We start from the raw sequence: 20,546 nt of genomic DNA on the forward strand, positions 1-20,546 counted from the left end.
CTCGGGTCCGACTCGGGGCTCCCGCCGCCTTCAGGCGCCGCTATGGCACCGCAGGACGGAAGCAATGCATCCGGCGCTACCAGCGACGCCCAGCCCTCGTCCCGCCCCCCTTGCGGTGGCTAAGCCACTCAAGCAGCCGAAATTTAGCTTCCGTCCAATAGAAGCAGCAGTCGCTTTGCACTAACACCAATCAGGCGCCAGAGACGTTAAACTGACGGCACAGACAGCCAATGGCTGACAAGGAGAGCCCGCCTCCCTCCGCGCCCCGTTGCTGGGGCAGCCGCTGTCAATAGCCCCCGAGCGCCGCCGCGGCTCCTTTAAGCGTAGCGTGGCAACGGCGCCGCGTCCGCCGCACGGGCCGGGCCCTGCGGGGGAGCGGGGCCCAGGGCGGCGGGCCCGGCCTGCAGGTGAGGGAGCGCGGGGCCGGCTTGAGAGAAGGGCCGAGCCCTTGAGGCCGCGGGCCCGAGCTGGGTAAGCGGCGGCGCCGCGGGGCGGCCGAGCAGTAGCGGCAGCCGAGGAGGGGGGAGATGGCAGCGCTCCCCGGCGGCGTGAGGGGCGGCCACTGGAAAGCGTTGTGGTAACGCCTGAGGTAACGCTCGGTGCGTTCCTTAACGGGCTCTGGCGGAGCTGCGGCGTTGAGGCGCGGAAAAGGTGGGGGAGGAGCAGGGAGGCCGCCTTGTTTGGCAGTGATTTGCTCGGACGTTCAGCATTCCGCTCACTCAGGTGGGCGTTTCTGTCCGAGCGCTGCTTTCTTGCTTTCTTCCGTGCCGCTAGGGGTCAACGCCTGCGCTGCGTGCCGCCACGGCGGCCCTGAGCCTGAGGGCCGTTGCGCTGCGGAGCCGAGCGCCGCGTGTGCGGTGAAGGCAGGAAGAACTTCCGAGTCGTTCTCTTTTCTCGCTCTCTTTTATTTATTTTTCCCCGTAACCTGCTTTCTGGTGCGCTTATGAGCGGTGGCAGGCAGCCGTGTGCCATCCCTGGAGTTGTGCTGTGAAATTCTGGAAGCAGAGCTTTCTGAAGTTGTGCAAGTCCCAGACTTGCAACACAGGTTCTGTGTTGGTCTGATCCCGATGCGTTCAGCTTCTAAAAGCGTGTGTGGGGTTGACGGGGTGTTCTGCTTTGATTTGTTGCTGTGTTCCTTTTATTGTTTTAGGCTTTTTTTTTTTTTTTTTCTCCCAGTAATTCACAACGTTTCCCTCTTCACATCATTAAATGTACTGGGATAAAACCAATGTCTTTGTAGATTTTACTCAAGCAAGTTTTGGTTATTTTTATAATGACTCAAGCTGGCTGGTAACAGTTGAAAAGCCAATGAACCAAATAATTTCTTAATTGAGTAATCCTTAAGCCAACTAAATTAAAATCCAAATGCCTACTCTAGTGATTCATTTGCTCTGAAGATAAACTGCGTTTTTTTTTATGTTAATCAAATTGCATTGTAAATTTGGTGGACTGAAGTTTCTTGTTTTGTATGGAGAATGTGATATTACCAATTTATAAAGCTGAAAATGAATTGAAGCTTTGGAAGTGTTTTTGGGGATTTCTCAAGGGAGCTTCCATTGCTTACACTTTCCCAATTTATTTTCAGTCTGATGATTATTTTTTTCCCCATTTTCCAGAGAAAATCCAGAAATGACTGGTCTTCACTATATGTCAAAGTAATGCTTGACACAGGTTGCTAAGGGAGGTGGATGACCCATCCTTGAAGACACTCAGGGTCAGGCTGGATGGGGCTTTGAGTAACCTCATGTAACTGTAGGTATCTGTTCATTGCAGGGCAGTTGGACCAGGTGGCCTTTAAGGGTCCCTTCCAACTGAAACAATTCTATGATTTTCTATTCTGTGAAAATATTCTTGAAAGGGAGCATCCAGTACAGAAGTGGATAAATTTTTATGTGTTACTTCACAAAATACTGTTTTTCTGTTTTAAATAACGTTGTGAAAGGCATTCTTCCAAAAGGTTATTGCCTACTCTGCAAGTACTTGTGGGACTATAAAATTACTGACTGATCATCTTTAAGTTAGTAAGTGAAAGTGAATTTCTTGTTTATATATATAATTAGACATCTAGATAATTGAATCGCAGACATTTACATTTTTCCCAAAATGCAGTACCACTTGTTTTGGTTTATATATACTTTCTTCTCAAGAAAAAAAATCGTGCACAGAGATTCCTTTCTATCCTTCAGTATCCTAACGGCAGACAAAAGTAGGGTGTACCTTGGCTAGGCACACACCATTGAAGATAGATGCCCAACAGAGAAGTTACTACTGCTACAGAGGTTAGGTGTGCTGATGTTAACAGCTGTGGATCTGGTGCCTTTGGCACCAGGGTGCCCACCTCAGCACTTCAGGGCAGACCGTGCTGCTTGGTTTCCCACCAGATTGTTTTGTTCAGCCTATTGCTATGAGCAAAAAAGGGAACACATGTTAGACACAGAGCTGAGAACTGGTTGTTAATCTAATTAAAATCTTAATGGCCTAATCAGAGGCTTAGTACTAGTCCAGATATTAACACAGTTCAGGTTACGCACAGTTACAGTAATAGAGGTACAACCTCTGACACCAAACTTTCTTCACCGACTGACTCTTCCTCTGGGACCCAAAGGGCTTTGTCTGGGGCAGGGGAGAGGGGGGTTCAGCATCCCACATCCTCTCTTGAAAGGAGGGAGAGTGTGCTGATGGTTTCTTTCTTGTCATGTGTCCACCTGGGATTGCTTTTATACTTGTAAACACACTGTACACCTTATTCTTTCCTCAGCACTTCATGGCTCTGTATCATAACTGGAGTTACTGCATATGGTGCATTTTACACATGTTGAGAGCTTGTCCTTTGTTCTATGTGTTGTTACTTACAGAACTGATTTTACCCATCTCCTGAAACTGTATCACCCACCTGATGAGGAATAATTAATTGAGCACTGGTGAGCTACTACAGTGCAGGGTCCCCCTGTTGCCCTGCATACTTTAAGGCCCCTGCAGCCATCCCATGCTTGTGATCCTCTGTTTTTCCAGGGCTCATAGACAGTTTGCTCTGCACAGAATAACTACTGCTTATTGCTGTCTGTTGGTTATAAATCAAATTGCAGGTGCTAGACCACACAGTTGTACAAAGCTAAGCAAAATCTGGTTAGATAAGTTGTGTGGTGGTTAGCTAATTTTCTTGCAACTAAATAAATAAAGCTTCAGGCATGCAAGATGAGTCCAGACAACATCTGACAAGTCCTGTGGTCCATTCTGATAGCTGAAAATAAAGCCTACGGCTTCTTGCAAACAGTGACAACATCATGTTTGCTATAGGCTGCAAACACAATTACAGTTTTTATGTCGTTACAGTCAGGATGACTGAAGTAGTTTGATGCCTGTTACAGTCCTATAGATGCCTGTTACAGCCCTATAGCACGTTATCTTTAGATTTTATGTCATTTTACTATTTTAATATTAGCATATATCTTATTTTCTATCTTCTTTATCACCCGAGATTCTATCTTGTAGAGGCAGACGTAAAGCAGTCTTACCTGTGCACTCTGTAGAGAACAGGATGCTGCCAAAACTGTGTTTCAGCTTGGAATCAAGGAGCGAGATAACAAATTCTGTGAGACCAGGATAGAGGAGCAGAGCTGTTTAGGAGTATGGTTGTGTTCTCATAAGTTCAAATGTCTTACGTGATCTTAGTCTTGCACTGATTAATGCTTATGAAATCTTTGTTACCTTCACAGACAAATGAGGAAATACAGTTATGGTTAGGTGTATACTTCTGAAATATCTTTGATAGCTTCATGAATTCAAAGCAAAAGAAAATAGTTGTTGCTGATCATCTGAATGTTCACTACAGCTGACTCCTTCCAGCACACGTTAAGGAATCTCTAGGAGAAGTGATCTCAAGCATTGCTCTTCTTTTTGTTTTCATCAGAATACTCTTTGACATAAGTTTCAGGCACCTGATTTATTTTGACCTCTTTAAAAATATTTAGGTCCTCAAAAAGCATTATATTAGGAAGTTACTCCCCAAGTAAAGAAAAACGCTCTCTTCCAAATAATTCAGTAATTATTTCCCAGCAGCTTCTCAATTTAGAAATCTGTTGGAATATTTATTTCTCTAATTCCTGCCATATAGATTATGAGAGCAAATCCATCTTTGTCACTGGAGGCAAGAGTTGTGTGTGCTAACAATATAGTGGGCTGGAAAGCTTGAATTTGTGATGAAAACTGTCTTGGCAGCTGATGTTTCTGTTCTGCTTGGCTATGCAGTTCTTCATGTATAGACAGGGGAACTGAAGGCCAGTAAAGCATGCTAAGTTTATTTTATTGAGATAGTAATATCATAATATATAACATAATATGGTGAAAATTTTGCAGTTCACTTACAGGTATGTCATATGCCCTGCAGTGTAGAAGAGATTTGATTGAAAGCAGCTCAATTTTTTTTGTGTGTAGTTTACTTAAGCTCCTATTTTGTTTCTGAATGGTTATGTCATTCTACAGGCAGGAGTGCTGGGCTCTGGTGTGAGCACTGTTTATTCGCCCATTAGAGGCTTGATGTCTTGAGGTTGGAAAGATGGGAAATAGGTGGAGAAATAAACTGGAGAACTGTGGGAAGAGAGGTGGAAGGTGCAGGAAGCTGAGTTTAGTCAGTAAAATACTTCATGCACAGATGAGAAAATTCAGTTTTGAGTGAGAAAGGCAAGGAAAACTTTCAGTGTATTTGCTCCAATGTTCTCAGTGTCTGAAAAATGCAAAAGGTGATTTTTACTTAGGGATTAGACTTTTCATCAAAAAACAGTCTGTAGAAGCAGTCATTCCCGTTTCACACCTGGTAATGTTTACCATATACCAGCAGTGTGGTCTCTCTATCAGTTACTTTAAAAATAAACATTTAAAAGACTGTACATACATTAGTGTGTGAAACAGGTGAAACATATTATATGTGCTTTCACCAGTTCTGGAAGGAGTTCACAATGCACTAAAAGTTGTACAATACAAGAGTACTTCCCAAGGCAAGGAGCACACTAACACAGCTAGGATCTCAGTGGTCGTTAAGGACAGAACAAGCTTCAAGAATTTTTGTTATTATTATTATTATTATTATTTTTAATGAAGCCTTTCATTTAACATCATCAGAGTGTGAGAAGTGAAGATATGGAAGACTAAGTCTAAATCTGCAAATACCATTTCAGTTCTAGTCATATGAATTAGTTGTCAATTTCTTGGGTTAGAAAGTTTTTCAGCTTTAGCTTCCTGAATAGCTTCAGGATTTCACTTGGTTTATTTTCCAGAGGCTTATCTGCTCTGTGGTCTGGAAATAATTTCTTATTCTAGATTCAGCTATAGTAATTTTCTGATAATCTTTAGGCAATGAATTGCTTCAAACTATTGAGTGTGGTATTAGCTCCATTCCTAGAGTGACATCTGTCCCATTTAATATAAATAATAAGGCTAACGTAGCTATTCATCGTAAGGTTATAGGAATTCTGAGTAATTTTACAGTTCTTTTACCTTTCTTAACGGCAAAACCATTCTCGCTTTTTTTTATCTCTCTCAGTTGTTACAGAAAAATGCATTTGGAATGATAACTTCTGTTTGCTGAGCTGAACTACAAAGATCTCGTGCTTTGGAGATGAAGATGATAAACACAAAGAATAAATCCAGCTTCTGCTGCTGTGAATATTAAAAGGTCCTTTGTGTCAAAATGAACGGTCTTTGAGAAGAATCTGGAAGCTGCTAAATCTAAAAAATGGGAGAAAGGGTAAGGAGCCCAGATTCTGAACAAGACCGAAGATCGGATGAGGACAGAAATAGTGACTCTTATTATTCAGATGAAGGTAATGCATCCCATTCATCTGACCAGTCGCCTACTCTAAGCTATCCATCTACAAGCCATGAAAAGCGAGATCACAAAACAAGAGCTTCAGACAGTCTTGTGCACTACCAAGGTAGGTAGATATAGAAACTGTTCCTTTGTAACCGCTCCAAAGAGTCTTTGAAAGTTGGAATACAAGTGGTAAATGTACTGTTCTAAGAATCTACTAATAACATTTGTGTGAATTATACTGCAGGTGGCAGGTAGACTCTTAACTGTTCAGTTGAAAAACGAAATTAACCTATTGCTGTAAAAGAGATTTTTTTTCTTTGGTTTTCAGAATTATTCATGCTTCTTTTGACAGGACAGTGCAGCTCTTAAACTAGCCTTTTGTTGCATCTTGCTGTTGTTCTATTTGAATCTTTGACAGGAATCACAGAATGGCCCAAGTTGGAAGAGACCTCAAGGATCATGAATCTCCAACCCCCATGCCACATGCAGGGCCGCCAACCTCCCCATTCAATACTAGACCAGGCTGCCCAGGGCCCCATCCAATCTGGCCTTGAACACCTCCAGGGATGGGGCATTCAAAACCTCCCTGGGCAGCCTGTTCCAGCACCTCACCACTCTTTCTGTAAAGAACTTCCCCCTGACATCCAACCTAAAGCTTCCCTCCCTCAACTTAAAACCATTTCCCCTCGTCCTGCAGTTATCTACCCTTTCAAAGGGTTGATTCCCCTCCTGTTTGTAGGCTTCCTTTAGGTACTGGAAGGCTGCAATGAGGTCACCCTGCAGCCTTCTTTTCTCCAGGCTGAACAAGCCCAAAAAGACCAAGACAAGGCAATACTACGTAGTCTATAAAAAAGAAGATCCTTCTGTTGTGTACTTGACTGAGTTTTCCTGTATAATAAGGTGTCATTACAAAACAAACCATAAAACCAATCAACAACGTTTCAAGAGAGAAGAAAATGTTTGGTGAAAGTTTAGGTGCCTGTGGAGTGGAAATTTAAGAGTGTTTTTATAGGCGTTTTTTGAGGAGTTAAATACAGCTGCACTCTGAGTTCCCTCACACACACCTCATGAGCTGCTGTACATGAGCTGCTTTGTTCATTGAGACTGTGGGGAAAGCAAACGTTCCTGCAAAAAGAAAAGAATGGTTATACAGCTTCAGGCTGAAGTAGGGCTATGGAGCTTCTCTGCCACATTTTGACAGGTTGTTCTAAGTAGTTGTATGCGTTTTCTGGTGAAGTGAAAGCATATCTTGCCTTTCTTTAGCAAATACTTTCACTTGCAAATCCTTGATGGCAGAGTCTTCCAGGGAGAGTATCTCTTCAGATCCTGGCATCATGTAATAATTGTATTCAATTTTTGCTACAATAGACTTCTCTATGTTCAGAAGTGGCATTGCAGTTGTGGGTTGGGTGTCTGAGAAGCAAAAACAGTAGTTCCGCTGTTCTGTTTGATTTGGAGTGGGCAAAGAAAAGAGTTGGTCTTTGGTGTAGCTAAAATTGAATACAATTATTACCTGAAGGCATGGTGAATGTAGTGTTGTTCTTGAAATGCACTCTTCCCCAGCTTAATTGTGTGGTTGGAAGTGCTGACTTGGTATTGGAATTTTCTGTTCTGCTCTTAATCTGGAGAAATTCATGTAGGGGTTTGAAGGCTAGACTGAGAGTTTCATGGGAGTGTGCTTAGTTGTCAGAAGGAAAGATGTGATTCCTGCAGTACCTGTATTAGTTAATCTTATCATATCTGAATGCTACGTAAGTATTATTTGTGGGGGGGAAAGAAAACTTTTTCTTTCCTGTTTTCTTTAAAATTGTTATTTTTGCTGAAAAACGTTGTCTGTAGAATAGAAGCATGGTGAGCATTAAAAGGAAGGAAGGATTTGCTGTCAAACACACCCTGTGTGTGCATAACTGCGTTATTTCTATATACCGGTTTTCAAGTCTCTATACTGCATAAACCAGTACTCAGAATATTTTTTCCACTAAGCTGTCTGTCTATGCAGTTCTTTTAAGATGTATTTTTGGTGTGTAATGTGCTTTATTCTTCTCAGCATTGCCTGAGATGCAAATAAGATAGGAACACCGATGTTTAGCTTTTATCTGCAGTGATGGTAATAAAATAACAGCAAATAAAAATGTAAGTGATGGATACTAGTAATCAAATAAGGATACTCTGTGGAAAATAACTTGTGATACAGGAATAAGTTATTCAAGGAATAACTGAATTTTCATAGGATCTATGATTTTGCTGTGGAGGCTTTTTTGACCCTTTAAAATTGCAGTTTTATCTGTCAGCATGGATTTGAAAACACTGTTGCGTTTGTCTGAGAAAATTATATCTTGCATAATACATAACTAGCTAGCTCTCAGCTAATTGTTGCAATTTTAAAAGCATTTGATAGTATTGCATGCATAAGAGTACAATATTTCTTAAGCAAGCTAATAAATGTAATCAAATATTAATAAAATGTCTGTTATTTCTGATACAATTTATAGATGATTACTTTGCAGTGCTTCCATGTTGATGTCTGCAGGTATTACCTCTTTCAGTAAATCACAGACATAATATCCTTTTTTTAAATCTACGGAAAGAAGCATAATGCTATTACGTGCATGCTTTTTGTTTTCTGATCTGGAAGTTGCAGTCTCTGCTAAGTACTGTAGAACTGTTTCAGGCGGAACTTCATTCCAGGAAGGATGTCTGAATCCACAAATTGCATTGTCTTCTAATAAACATGCTTTTTATTTCTCCTCTCTTAGGCACAAAGAAGTTGGGTTCCAAATATGCACCAAGCAAAAGAGGGACACGGTGGGGTTTCCGTTCTCAAAGCCTCACTAGGGATTCTCCTGCAAAAGATATAGATCTTGTTACAAAGAGAGTCCTTTCTGCTAGGCTGCTGAAAATCAATGAGCTCCGAAATGAACTGACTGAACTCCATATCAAACTAGATGAGCTGCAGAAGGAAAACAGGGCGCTGAAGAGGCTTCAGCACAGGCAGGAGAAAGCCTTGAATAAGTTTGAAGATACAGAGAATGAAATTTCTCAGCTCATTGCTCAACACAACAATGAAATTAGAATATTAAGGGAGCGCCTACGAAAGTCTCAAGAGAGGGAACGTGCCACTGAGAGAAGGCTAAAAGATTCAGAAGATGAACTGTACCGAACAAAAACTGTCTTGCAGAAACTGAAAAAGCTGTCTGCAGATAAACACCTTGCTGAAAGAGATGACCTGGCTAAGAAACTAGCCTATGCAGAGAGCAGACTAGAGGAGAGTGAAAAAAGAATTAAGGTGAGATGAGTTTTTGGTAAGAAATATTTGTTCGATATTTCTTAACTCAGTGACTTTTATGTATTAGTTTGGCTTCTGATTTTCTTGTTGTTTTTTTTTTTCTTCACTGTGGTGGAGCAAGTAGAAAATCTTTCTTCTACTTGATGCTATTTATGTGCAAAAATTATTCCTGAAGGGATTATACAGTTGTATACTCAGTAGTCATGCATTCAAATTGCTGTTTACAAATTAAGTATTACGTGTGGGTGTAAATGCAGTGGAGTTGTGTTTTTGAATGTTTCTAGAACTAGGAATAATGTTTCAAAAATGCAAGCAGCTATAATGTAACTTTATGCAGTCTAATTCCTCCCTCCTGAAGAGGAAGGATTTCATAAACGTTTACGGGATATTCAGAGAACCAGGTACTACAATTCTTTAAAAATATATATATATAATAAAAAATATAAATAAAAATATCTATTTTAAAGGATATATATATAGATATATTCTTTAATCTTGTGGATTTCATTCATGTAGTGGGTTTGTTTTTGGCCCCCAGTTTTGCACATCTGAGAGCTGAGTTGAAGAAAATTAAAGCAATTTTTTTTGGATACCAAAATGAGCTCTAGTACTTTTTTGTGGGTATCCATTTTAAGAATCTCTTCAATATGTTTTAGTTTTGATTGCAAAAATATTTAAAGATATGTTTTAAAAACTCATCTTATTTTAAAAAATATTGTGTTAGCAATATTTGGTAGTTATATGCAGTACCATGTTTAGCTGAAATAATGTTCATCATAATTGTAAGTATCAGTACTTAATTGTAAGTTATATTAGGGTGATAATAGATACCAAAAATCTGAAGGATTAAACTGGAAAGTAAGCTTTCATGAAATAAACTCCAAAATAATAGGAATATCCCTCCAATAGGAATGGCTACATTTCTCAAATCACCCTGTAGTGTCACCATCTGGCACCTGGAATCTCACCATTGGGTATCTCAGTATTTGCAGTAATAATAGAATATATGAAAATAAGTTGTGCTCTTCAAGGGAGAATCTTTTCGTCTGCTTTTTTCCTTCTCTCATCATCAGAGGTTCACTTAAAACAGCTGTTGAGAGGTGAGGGTATGCAAACAAAACAACAATCACAGATTTCTTTCTAGTAGATTATAATTATTTCCTGTCTTCTTCCTCTTCAGGAGGAATCTCATTTCTAAACCATCAGGTCAAGATTTTACTAGAGATATGCAGATGCGTTCCCTGCCTGTTTCAAGAACCTTGGCTAGTGGGTAGTGTTGTGTCCCCAGATTGCCTCTCACTCATCCAGAAAGATGAGCAGCAGCACTTGCAAGTGCTGTGTCTGCCCCCATAAGCATTAGGATTAGGATTTAAATGTATTTGGTGTTATAGTAGTGGCAGGGTTGATCTTTGAATCCAAGATTTTTGTTTATTGATATTTTTTTAACCACGTTGACTATTAAAAAAAAAAAAAAAAAAGTGTTCTTGGTTATTAAAAAGTATTATTTTGTTGTTTTAATTGAAGGATCTGGAGAAAAATCTGGAATTAAGTGGTAGCAGTTTTCAACGAGAGTTACAATTAAAGAAAAAAAAGGTGCTTGAAGCTCAAGACAAAAATAGAGCTCTCCAAGAAGAGCTTCTTCAACTAAATCAGAAGCTGAAGGTAAGATGTGAAGCAGTGCAAGTTAGTACCTGTGTTCTGATGTTTTATCTTTGGATGTACCTGTCATCAACGTTATGTATTTTAGCAGTGGTTGCACTTTCTGATAATGTACTTGATTATATCATGGGAGTTCTTTTCCTGTTTCAAATTGAAAAATTCTATGCTCTGACCCTTCAGCTTATTTTGAGCAGCAGTGTTTCCGTGTTATTATTGTTAGCACTAGTTAAGAAAAGCAAGATCAAGTACTTAGCTGAGAATGGTTATTAAACCCCAAGATTTACTGGAAAGTTAGATATTGAAGACTTGTTTTGTTTTAAATCAGATCTGCAGCTATATGCAGCTGTTACCATGTTACATGTTACCATGTACCATGTCATGTACTTGGATTTCAGTAAGCTTGTGTAAAGATTAGTTGTGAGATCTGCATACGTTACTAAATTTATGCAGAGTTTTATTTCACTCTGAGTTTGATTGCCAAAATTCTGAATATTGCTGTAAAATTGTGACTCAGAAAGCACTGTATTCTATTCAAATATCAATTTGCCTTTATAAAGAAAATGCCTTTATAAAGAAACACCGTGTTTGAAACTTTCTTATGTAATGAAGATGCAGCAGTTTGTTGCCTTACCAGTTGTTGAGCATGCAGTGCTAGTGATCCAAAGAGTTTGATATTCTGAAAATATTTTCATTATCAGATGGTTTCTGGTAATTTGCTGTTCATTTCTGTATTTTACTTAATAAATATAACAAGGAGAATATGCTTTTTACTGTATGATTGTATGATACAGTGGGACACTGCTCCATAGTATTAACACAGTCTGTAACAAGTTTGAAATGTTTGACTCTACAATACAGAAATTTTTCTTGTGCAATCTATATCACAATCACAATTCTTATTCAAGCTTATGGAAGCACTGGCATTTACTTTAATTTTTGCTGCAGAGCTGCGACACTTTTTTCCAGAGCATTTTGCCAATGAGATTAGGAGTAGAGGAAAGTTCTATTTGAATTCTTGAGCACAAGAGAAGTTAGTAACGTGGTTGTTCTCCTTGAAAATTGGACAGAATTGTTGATGCCCTTACTTAAATTCATTTACAGTGTGTATTTTTTATTTTAATGTACCACTAGTGAATGAAACACTACTAACTTCTTCTGCTACATCTCTTTCCTTAACAGGAAAAAGAAAGAGAACTTGATGCAAAAAATATATATGCTAATCGTATGCTGAAGGTATCACCGAGAAAAGGCATGGATGTTACTCAAAGAAAGAAAGGTAACAAATAAAGTAGAAAAGGCAAACATTCTTTGACGTTAAACTTTACCAGGTGTATATCATGCTGACTCTATCACTGCTTGTCTGAGAAGACTTAATTTTTTTGCACTGCTTTCTACACGGCAGTCATTACAAAAGAAGGGCACGGGATGACTTTCCTGTAACTGCAGCAGAACAGAACTTCGAATTTCCTCCGTGTTGTTAATGTCTTTCATATTGTATATTCCTGGATGAAGGAGGACCAGAAGATTGTTCAGTAAAATATCTAGTAGATTCTAGATGTCTTCATGACAGTGAACTGAAGACTGAAAATACAAAATGTCACTGCCGTATTTTGGGAATGCTTTTTATTTATAATTTCCCCCAATTCAAATTAATGTTGTCAGATTGGCTGTGGTACATTTTGCATCAGAGTACTTATGTCCCAGAACATCATCTTCTAAAAGCATCACTGCAGTGATTTTCTTCTGGAGCGACAAGGCAGCTGCAAGCCTTATGCTACAAGCATAAATATACATTTATGTATGTATGTCTGTGTGCGTACTCAGTCTTTGGTGGATCAGTAGAATCTACTTGTCAGAAGAAGGAATTTCTGGCACTGTTTTGAATAGTCAATGCCAACATTTCAAGCACTTTATTATTTATCTATCTATCTCGTTTTAGTGTAGATATTCTACTATTCATCCATTTTTGAGTTCAGGTATTGAAATATGTTATTTAATAGAAATAAGTTCATGTGCTTTTAAGATACGAACAAGTATATTTTAACTTAATGAGTTTACTTCTCTGAATATGAATTCTTTGAACTCAGTGACAAGCAAGAAGATGAAAACAGATATCTTGTGGCTAATTTTTTAACAAATATTCAGTATGCTGTGATTTTATAAGTAGCTTTATTTTTTTTCTTCTTGTAGATATTTTTTTACATGTGGGTTTGGGTTTTTTTGGTTTGGTTGGTTGATTCTGTTTGTGGTTTTTTGTGGTATTTTTTTTTTTTCCTAGCATATAACAGGTGCTGGAATCAGTTACGTGAAATTGGTCAACATTTTCCACTTCCCTACTTGCAAATACTTCAAAATCAGGGATATGCAGTGGGATGTTTTAAAGTGAAGATATGTTTTGTTTTTATTTTCTACAGCCAACAACCAAAATATCAAAAAAGGAGCACAGCTCACGAAAGGAGTACAGACAAATGGATGCTTCTCATCTGTAGAACTTCCTTCAGAATCAGAACTTGTCTGTAATGACGCAGTAGATAAGAAAGAGAGGATTCTTTCCAGAATAGTGAGTTCCATTTAAAAGAAAATATTTGAGACTTGCTCCACATAATTCACCTGTCAGACTGAATATTGAATGCACAGCTTGCTTTTTAGGAAAAACATATAAGTATACAGAAAATAGAGTTTAGACAACATTCTGGTCTTTTAGAGAAACTCTGCCCTTCCAGAAATATTGTGTGCCTTTTTTTTTTTTTTTTGTGACAGTTCACCATATTCTGTGTCTTACTGATTGCCACTAACTCTACCTGCTTCTTTTTCTGCCACTGTCATTTCTTTGATGTTTTCAAGACTTCATTTTGTTTTTCTCCTTTTCTTTATTTCTAAAGCTTATTTGAGCAGTCTGTTGTAACAGTGCTGGCTGCTTTGTCTTTCTTTTTATTTTGGTCTTAATTATGGTTTCTTTTACTTTACAAATTTGTTTCACAACCCATAAATCTAATGCTTCCTCTTATTGTCAGAGTACTGGTATTTCTTCTGTCGTTTATCCAGCTTTGTGAATGTGGTTGGATTTCTTGTTAGTTTTTTTTTTTCTGTTTCCTGTAATCATGGTACAATTAGAAGTATTCCTAATGCTTCCGTGAGCTCAGGCTAGAATTAGAGATTTGTAAGGTAAAATTAGACAGGTTCTGGTATGAATTTGATGCACTTTCCTTCCATAAGGCTAGGACTATCTGTAAGAAATAATACTCTCCTGATGGTCTTGACTGGCTTCCTGATAGGATGGAAGTATTTTCATGGCTGGCTCCTTCCTTCATGCATTCTATTCCAGAATCTTTTCTGTGATTATGTATATAGTTTAATGCATGTATTTTCCAACACTTCAATGTGTGAGTTCCATAACCACACAGGAGGTACAAGCAGAGCTTGTGGAATCCAGTTGTTGCTTTAAGTAACGTTGGGTTGTCTATTTCACTTATTTTATAGTAAAATAAACTCCTATATAAAGTAAAATACACTTTCTTAGAGAAATAGGCACAAGCCTCAAGATTAGCATCCACTTGTTGGTGTTGGATTAGGCTGCCTTTCTCTTCCTTGCTTTTATGTTAGTGATTTTTTTTACTGCTGACATTTATACCTGTTCAAGCGTATTTCCCTTTAAATGTGTGTATATCTACTTATTAGCTGATTTTTAACCCAGGAAAGAACCTTTCTCTTTCACTGTTGGTTACTTGATACTCCATAACTTTAAGTACTATTGTGAAACTGTCTGAATCTACAACCTACTCACTTCAGTAAGAAGTCAGGCTGTGGTAACTAATTGCTTGTTTGCTAAAACAAAAATGGAGTGGGGTCTGGCTTCTATTAAAGTCAATTACTGAGTTTTCAAGTAAACTATTCTAACACAGTGACAATTTTATTTTATGACAGACACTGAAGCAGCAGGTTCCTGAAATGTGTAATACTGGAAAGAATCGGTTGTTAGTTTTATTTCAGATGAATGTTAAAGGTGCTAAGATAATAAGGCCAAATCCCTGAGTTGTCAGAGCTGGTTTGGCTTAGATGTCTTGCTCATTTTTATGATTAGCAGTACAGAACATAATTTCAGAATGAAATAGAAGATAGTATGATACTATTTGTTTGATTATTTTTCTACATCAGTTTGTTATTGTATCAATTTGTTTCAGGAAAAAGAGCCTCAAAACAAGGAATGGAAAGAGCAAGCAGACCTCCGAAAACAAGAGCAAGACAGAGAAAAGGAAGAGAAACTGAAATGTGTTCAGGAACTACAGACTTCAGAGGAGAGGTTTCAAAAGCTACATGATGGTAAGAAAATAGGCAGCTGAAAGCTGGAAAATGCAACGTAGAATGCTAAGCAAGGGAGACTGCTAGGTTTTTTGGGTTTATTGTTTTGGGTTTTTTTTTTTGGTGAGAAGAGCAAAATGATTTTGCAGAGATCACTGCAGTGGAAAATTATTTTCAGTTATGTTATGTTATGCAAAGAGATCAGAAAGAAAAATAGAATATAGAGTAATCTGAATCCTGTACTCAGACGTGATTAAGTATGTAGCAGCAAAAAATACTGAAGTCTGAGAGATTTTGCTTTACAAAACAAGGATGACATAGCAAATAAATGCTGACATTATCTCTGATTTGCTAGATGTTATTAAGGTAACAGTAACAAACTACTGTCTATAGCAGAAATCTGCTGTCCTTAATAAGGCCTCTTTTTTCAGTACTTACTTCACTTATATCACAGAAACACCAAGGTTGGAAAAGATCTACAAGATCGTCCAGTCCAACCATACCGTTGAAGATAGTAATTTATCTTCTTACTTGTGTGAATCATTTAGTGTGGCTATTTAAGAAATATTAGTTTCCATCCTTACATCTTAATATTGCTTTTTCTTTATTCATTGCTTTTTCTTTATTCATTTGGCTTTCAAAACATACTAGTGGCTTACATTTATAAGATTTTTATAGACAAACCACATCCTGTTGTGTTAAAATACTCTTTCAGTGATTATAGTTAACAGAAGCAGTTAATGTAGGTGACAAGGAAGAAATCTAAAAAACTACAGCTGCTTTTAACTAAGCTCTACATAAATTCCCCTTCTTCCACTCACATTGTTGCACAACTTAAGCAGGCCAAGGATTTGTTCTGTTACTTGTCTAAGATGATTCTGACCACGTTTTCCTATTGTGTAAGCTGATATTTTCCCCACCTTGCATACAGAAAGGTAGCTGCTTTACTTGTTGCTGTGATATTTTCAAATGCAATGTGAAAATACATTTAAACTGAACTGTTAAAGTTATTTCTGTAAGCTTGATCAGAAGTACCGTAGACAGCATGGAACTTCGTGAAAACATCAATCAGCAGTTTGAATTAAGAGTTCAAAAGGAAATGCCAATGTGCTGAATAGGCCAAATAGTTGTATTCAGCTTTTGACCAAACATGTCTATTGTGTCACGTTAGAAAAACATTTTCAAAAAATATATTGAAAAGATAAATTCTTAGAAGCTTTCTTTTTCTTGTACACATGAACGTTTGTGCATGTTAGTAGTTTAATTACTGTGTTGCACCTCACGTGCTCCTTTTATTTGTGCAGATTGCCACTTGATTTTGCCACGGGCACTCTCATTGCATTTGTGTAATGGCATATGAGACCCTTGTGTTAAAGTGCCTTATGGAGCAGATACAGAATTTTAAAATCATGCACAACTTGAAAACAGTAATGACTATCTGTGACTTTGTTGCTTGATAGCTTTACAGGATTGGTTCCTTTTACAGTAAAATATGTATATCCCAGTGTCTGGTGCTGACAAAGAAAACCAAAGTGCAAGTTGGAACTATTAAAATTAGTGGCGTTATATTAATTTTTCTTCAAGGCCAAGAAATAAGAAGGAATTGGCAGAAATGAATTTCCCCTGATGTTCTAAAATGTGGAAAATATCCTAATCCTTTTATAAAAACGATAGCATACCTTTGTATCTCAGCAGAGAATGTAGTGGATTTAGTTCTAATTTTTTGAATATTTTTTTTTTTTTACAATGGGAATACCACACTGTGCATAAAAGAACATATTGCATACTCAATGGCTTTTGCTTGCACTGTCTTCAGAATATTCTTATAAAGGCAGCTTAAGACTAAGACATTGTAACTAATGTTTAAACTTCCTACAGAATGGGAAAAGGAAGAATGTGACAAAATGAAAAAAGAAAGCAGCTTTTTATTGGATAAAGAAGATAAAACAAAGATGGAAACAGAAACACACAAAGCTGAAATAGAGACAGAAAGTACTGAAATGCTGGAAGAACGGCGAAAAAGTGAATTTCTGCTTGCCAAAATGAATGAAATTGATAGAGAAACTCAAAATGTAATGAACGTGAACTTCATTCATGCTTCCCAAACAGCGTTCATAAACACATTGAGAAAATCTGATTCTCCGGAGAAGAAAGAAAAAAATGGTCAATTCTTTGAAATTCCAGGAAAGGTTACAAATGGATTTCCCCAAGAGGACAGGCAGGAGGATGCCATAAGAGCACAAGGGCAGAAGCAGCGAAATTTAAGGACTGTAGATTTAAGTAATGAGTTAACATTTGGTAGTTATGTACCTTCCTTTGGAAAAGTATCGGGGAGACCGAGTTGGCTTAATCAAAAAGTTGAGTCTTTAGAAGAAAACATGAAGGAAAATGCAGATTTCCATAATAAGAAAGAAAAGAAGTCCAGTTTAATGGAACAACTCTTCGGAAGCAGTGCCAGTACCATCCTCCTTCCTAAAAGTAAGGATATGACACCTTTTGACATAGATTGGGAATCAAGTAATACCCTTCTTGATAAAAACAGTAAAATCAAAATAAAAGAAGACAATGATCTTTTCAGTGAAGGAAGAAACCTAAACAGACACCGTCTGCAACACTCTGGAAGCAAACCAGCTTTTAAAACCCTAGGTTCTTTAGAAGATGAAATGGAAGAAGTAGTCTTACAATGATCATATTTTATATTTTTCATATGTAAACACTGAATAAATATTTTCACATAATATTTATTAGATACAGATTTGAGATATTTCAGATGTAAAGCCTTATGAAGGAGTAATTTACTTAAAAATGGATATCTTTGTATAGAGGAAAGATGTGCTCTGATAGAACAGCCTAACATACATGCAGGAAATTTATTTTAAAAAGTAACATTTAAATACAGGCCTTGGAGACCTGGCAGTAACTATTTTGGCAGTAAGACAGTGAAGTTGTCCTGAGGGACTTGCTGATAGGTGAGATACCTACTAGCTTGCCACGTAAGTGAGAGAAGATGCTCTTGCCCCTACCTTTGTTCCAGATTAATGGTCCCTGTTGCTACATGGCACCATCTGACTTGTGCAGCTGTGGCTCGGGGTGCCAGAGGCTTGTCAGTGCAGTGCTTGTAGGGATGCTGTAGGTAGGAAAAGTGTTACAAAGGCTTACACTCATGCACACTCATAGACACTTTGTGCTCTCTTGCTGGCTTTTGCACACGGTCTTTCTCTTGCTATCATTCTCTTGATTACTGAGACTTATGTGTCATCTGTAATAGATCAGTAAAATCATACTTCTCACAAAGGAGAATTATTTATGACAGAGTTAGCTGACTGAGAAAGCAACAAGCTTTTAAGTGGCAGTGCTGGTATTCAGGGCAGCTAATAAGCGTGCATCTCTGGCTAGCCAGTGTAGGAAGTATTTTGTTACCTGTAGGCTGCTCACTGTACACTGCTTTTAGTTTGGTTTATTTCTTTTAAGCTTCAATTTGCTTTCCCAGGCATTCAAAGAGCCTGTAAACTGTATCAGGAAAAGGCGTATGTAACATCAGTGTCATGAAATTGATAGAAGAGACTTAACTTGCACAAAGCCTCAGGTAGAAAGACAGTGCTCTACACTGCAACCATGTTATCTCAGAAGAACCTCAACAGAAATGCAACTAACTCAGGAGCAGCTGATCTCTTTTCTGCATAGCTTTTCTGGAGATCTTAATAACAAACTGGTCCAGGTTGTCCAATATTTTCAGGTTATATTTATTATATAATGCCATTTTTTGTAATTTTTGAATTTTCTACATAAAATTCCAATCATTACTAAGTTGTTTTTTAACAAAATGCTTTTATTAAAACAGTTAAGTAAAATTTGTATGTGGAGATCATCTTTAACAAAAAGTTTTGACTTTCTATGTTGTGTTACTGATGCGGGGAAGGGAGATGAAAATGGGTTTGGTAGTGACATTGCTAGTCATGTAATTCACTGCATGGTGCGTGTATATAAATTGGAATTGTAGGCAGTGAAGTATATAGCAGAGGCATTCCAGATAATTACATGAAGGTCATCATTCTTTACTAGAGTGACAGATTTTTAAATGCTTCTCTGATATGCTCCCTGTGAGCCTGATTTAAAACATACTAAAATACAGAGGGGGATTATTATGACTTCAGGATGCTTTGAATCAAGATTTCTGTGAAAACAATAGCTTTTCTGAAAAGAAAGGCTGGTGTCTGCATCATGCAATAACTTTCTTTGCTCTTCCATTCAGAAAGAAAATTAGTCACAGATTCAGATTGGGTGTGTGTGGGACCATTCTCTTTAATCAGGCTGAAGTGAAAAGCAACCCATGTTCACCTTTGTGCTTACAATGCAAGCCTGCTTATGCTGATTATAATATTGTAGAGTTCAGCTCGTTCATTTTATTTACTGTAAGTTAGAATATAAGTTTAACTCTAACCAGAAGGAGTGAGTTTAATTGTCTGTATTACTTGTTTGGGGATATACAATGTTCATTTTGAGAGGCAGAAGTCAGCTTGTAAGCACGTTAAGTGTATGCAAGCGAGTGGTTATTTATCTTGTCTTAATTGTGGATGAGTACTACCCTTCAAGACTAAAGGGCTGTGTTCATGAAGATGTTGTTGTGGCTGTTTGCTTTTGTTTCCTGTGGCTGAGGATTACAGGACACAAAACAATGATGTAGTTGCTGTGGTTTTTAAGGATCATATTAAGTGTATGGAGGGTTGGTTGGTTTGTTTGCACAGTGACCCATTAACGTCTGGCAAATTCTAATTATCATGCTGAAGTGTTGTGCTCTGCTATTTCAATTGTAAATGTATATTTTCTAAGTTGCTTCATACTGTCAGCTTCCTCTTAAGTTCACAAATGACCACGTTCTGTTAGCAGACCTTTCCTGAAGCAAGCATTGTGCTGGCTTGCACAAAAAGGTATATCCTCTAGGAAGGTGAAAATAAATTAATCTGCTGGGAACGGTGCCACAGGTATATTTTTGTTTTCCCTGATTGCTTTCTGTCTCTACAGCTTATTGTCTTTTCTTGCTATGTTTACAGTTTTAGTATTACTTGTCTGTAAATACCATTACAGTTAAGAAGTATAAATCAAGCACTTGAGGCTTGGAGGGAGCAGGAGGGTGGAATTTTTGGATCCTTCTCAACATGAGCAAGTGGGATTTCTGATCTTGAGAAGTAACATTTTTCCACTGTCTGGAAGCAACTTCTGCAAGGTCTTAAAAGGGTCTGTAGACATTGTGATTGTGTTCATCAGTGTGCATTAGTCCTTTTTACCCCTGATCTTGACTTCCATATCCATGTAGTGTGCATGTTGCTTTGGCAGTTGTTAAGTGTTTGCAGAACACTCCATTTTGGAGGATAAAACGGATCACAAATGTAAGCTGTTCTAATGATGATCTGTGATGATAACTTGATGTTTATGCTATTGCAGATTGTTTGTTAGACTTTCAGATAATAAGGCTGTCAAACCTGTTGTGCTGGA

General features: G+C 37.9%; 1 protein-coding gene across 4 annotated transcripts; it reads left to right on the forward strand.

Moving 5' to 3' along the window:
- Positions 1-254: 254 nt before the first annotated feature.
- On the forward strand, positions 255-20,219 carry LCA5 (lebercilin LCA5). 4 transcript variants are annotated; one of them, XM_031610856.2, is made up of 8 exons: positions 255-407; positions 5,540-5,930; positions 8,566-9,095; positions 10,620-10,757; positions 11,934-12,030; positions 13,169-13,314; positions 14,936-15,074; positions 16,932-20,219. In XM_031610856.2, exons 2-8 carry the CDS (start codon positions 5,732-5,734, stop codon positions 17,738-17,740), a joined length of 2,058 nt encoding a protein of 685 aa, XP_031466716.2. In that variant the 5' UTR covers positions 255-407; positions 5,540-5,731; the 3' UTR covers positions 17,741-20,219. The 4 variants fall into 4 exon arrangements, with proteins under 4 accessions (XP_031466716.2, XP_031466717.2, XP_031466719.2 ...); XM_031610857.2 differs by lacking the exon at positions 255-407 and adding an exon at positions 468-599; XM_031610859.2 differs by lacking the exon at positions 255-407 and adding an exon at positions 488-589.
- Positions 20,220-20,546: the final 327 nt, after the last annotated feature.

This window comes from Phasianus colchicus, chromosome 2, assembly GCF_987193195.1.
Source record: "Phasianus colchicus chromosome 2, bPhaCol1.hap1.1, whole genome shotgun sequence".
NCBI lineage: Eukaryota > Metazoa > Chordata > Aves > Galliformes > Phasianidae > Phasianus > Phasianus colchicus.

Excerpts from the sequence above, each read along its gene's own strand:
- LCA5 (XM_031610856.2), top strand. The coding sequence starts at position 5,732 with ATGGGAGAAAGGGTAAGGAGCCCAGATTCTGAACAAGACCGAAGATCG. Across the intron at positions 9,096-10,619 it reads AGAGTGAAAAAAGAATTAAG|GATCTGGAGAAAAATCTGGA; the intron begins GTGAGATGAGTT and ends TTTTAATTGAAG. Across the intron at positions 15,075-16,931 it reads GTTTCAAAAGCTACATGATG|AATGGGAAAAGGAAGAATGT; the intron begins GTAAGAAAATAG and ends AACTTCCTACAG.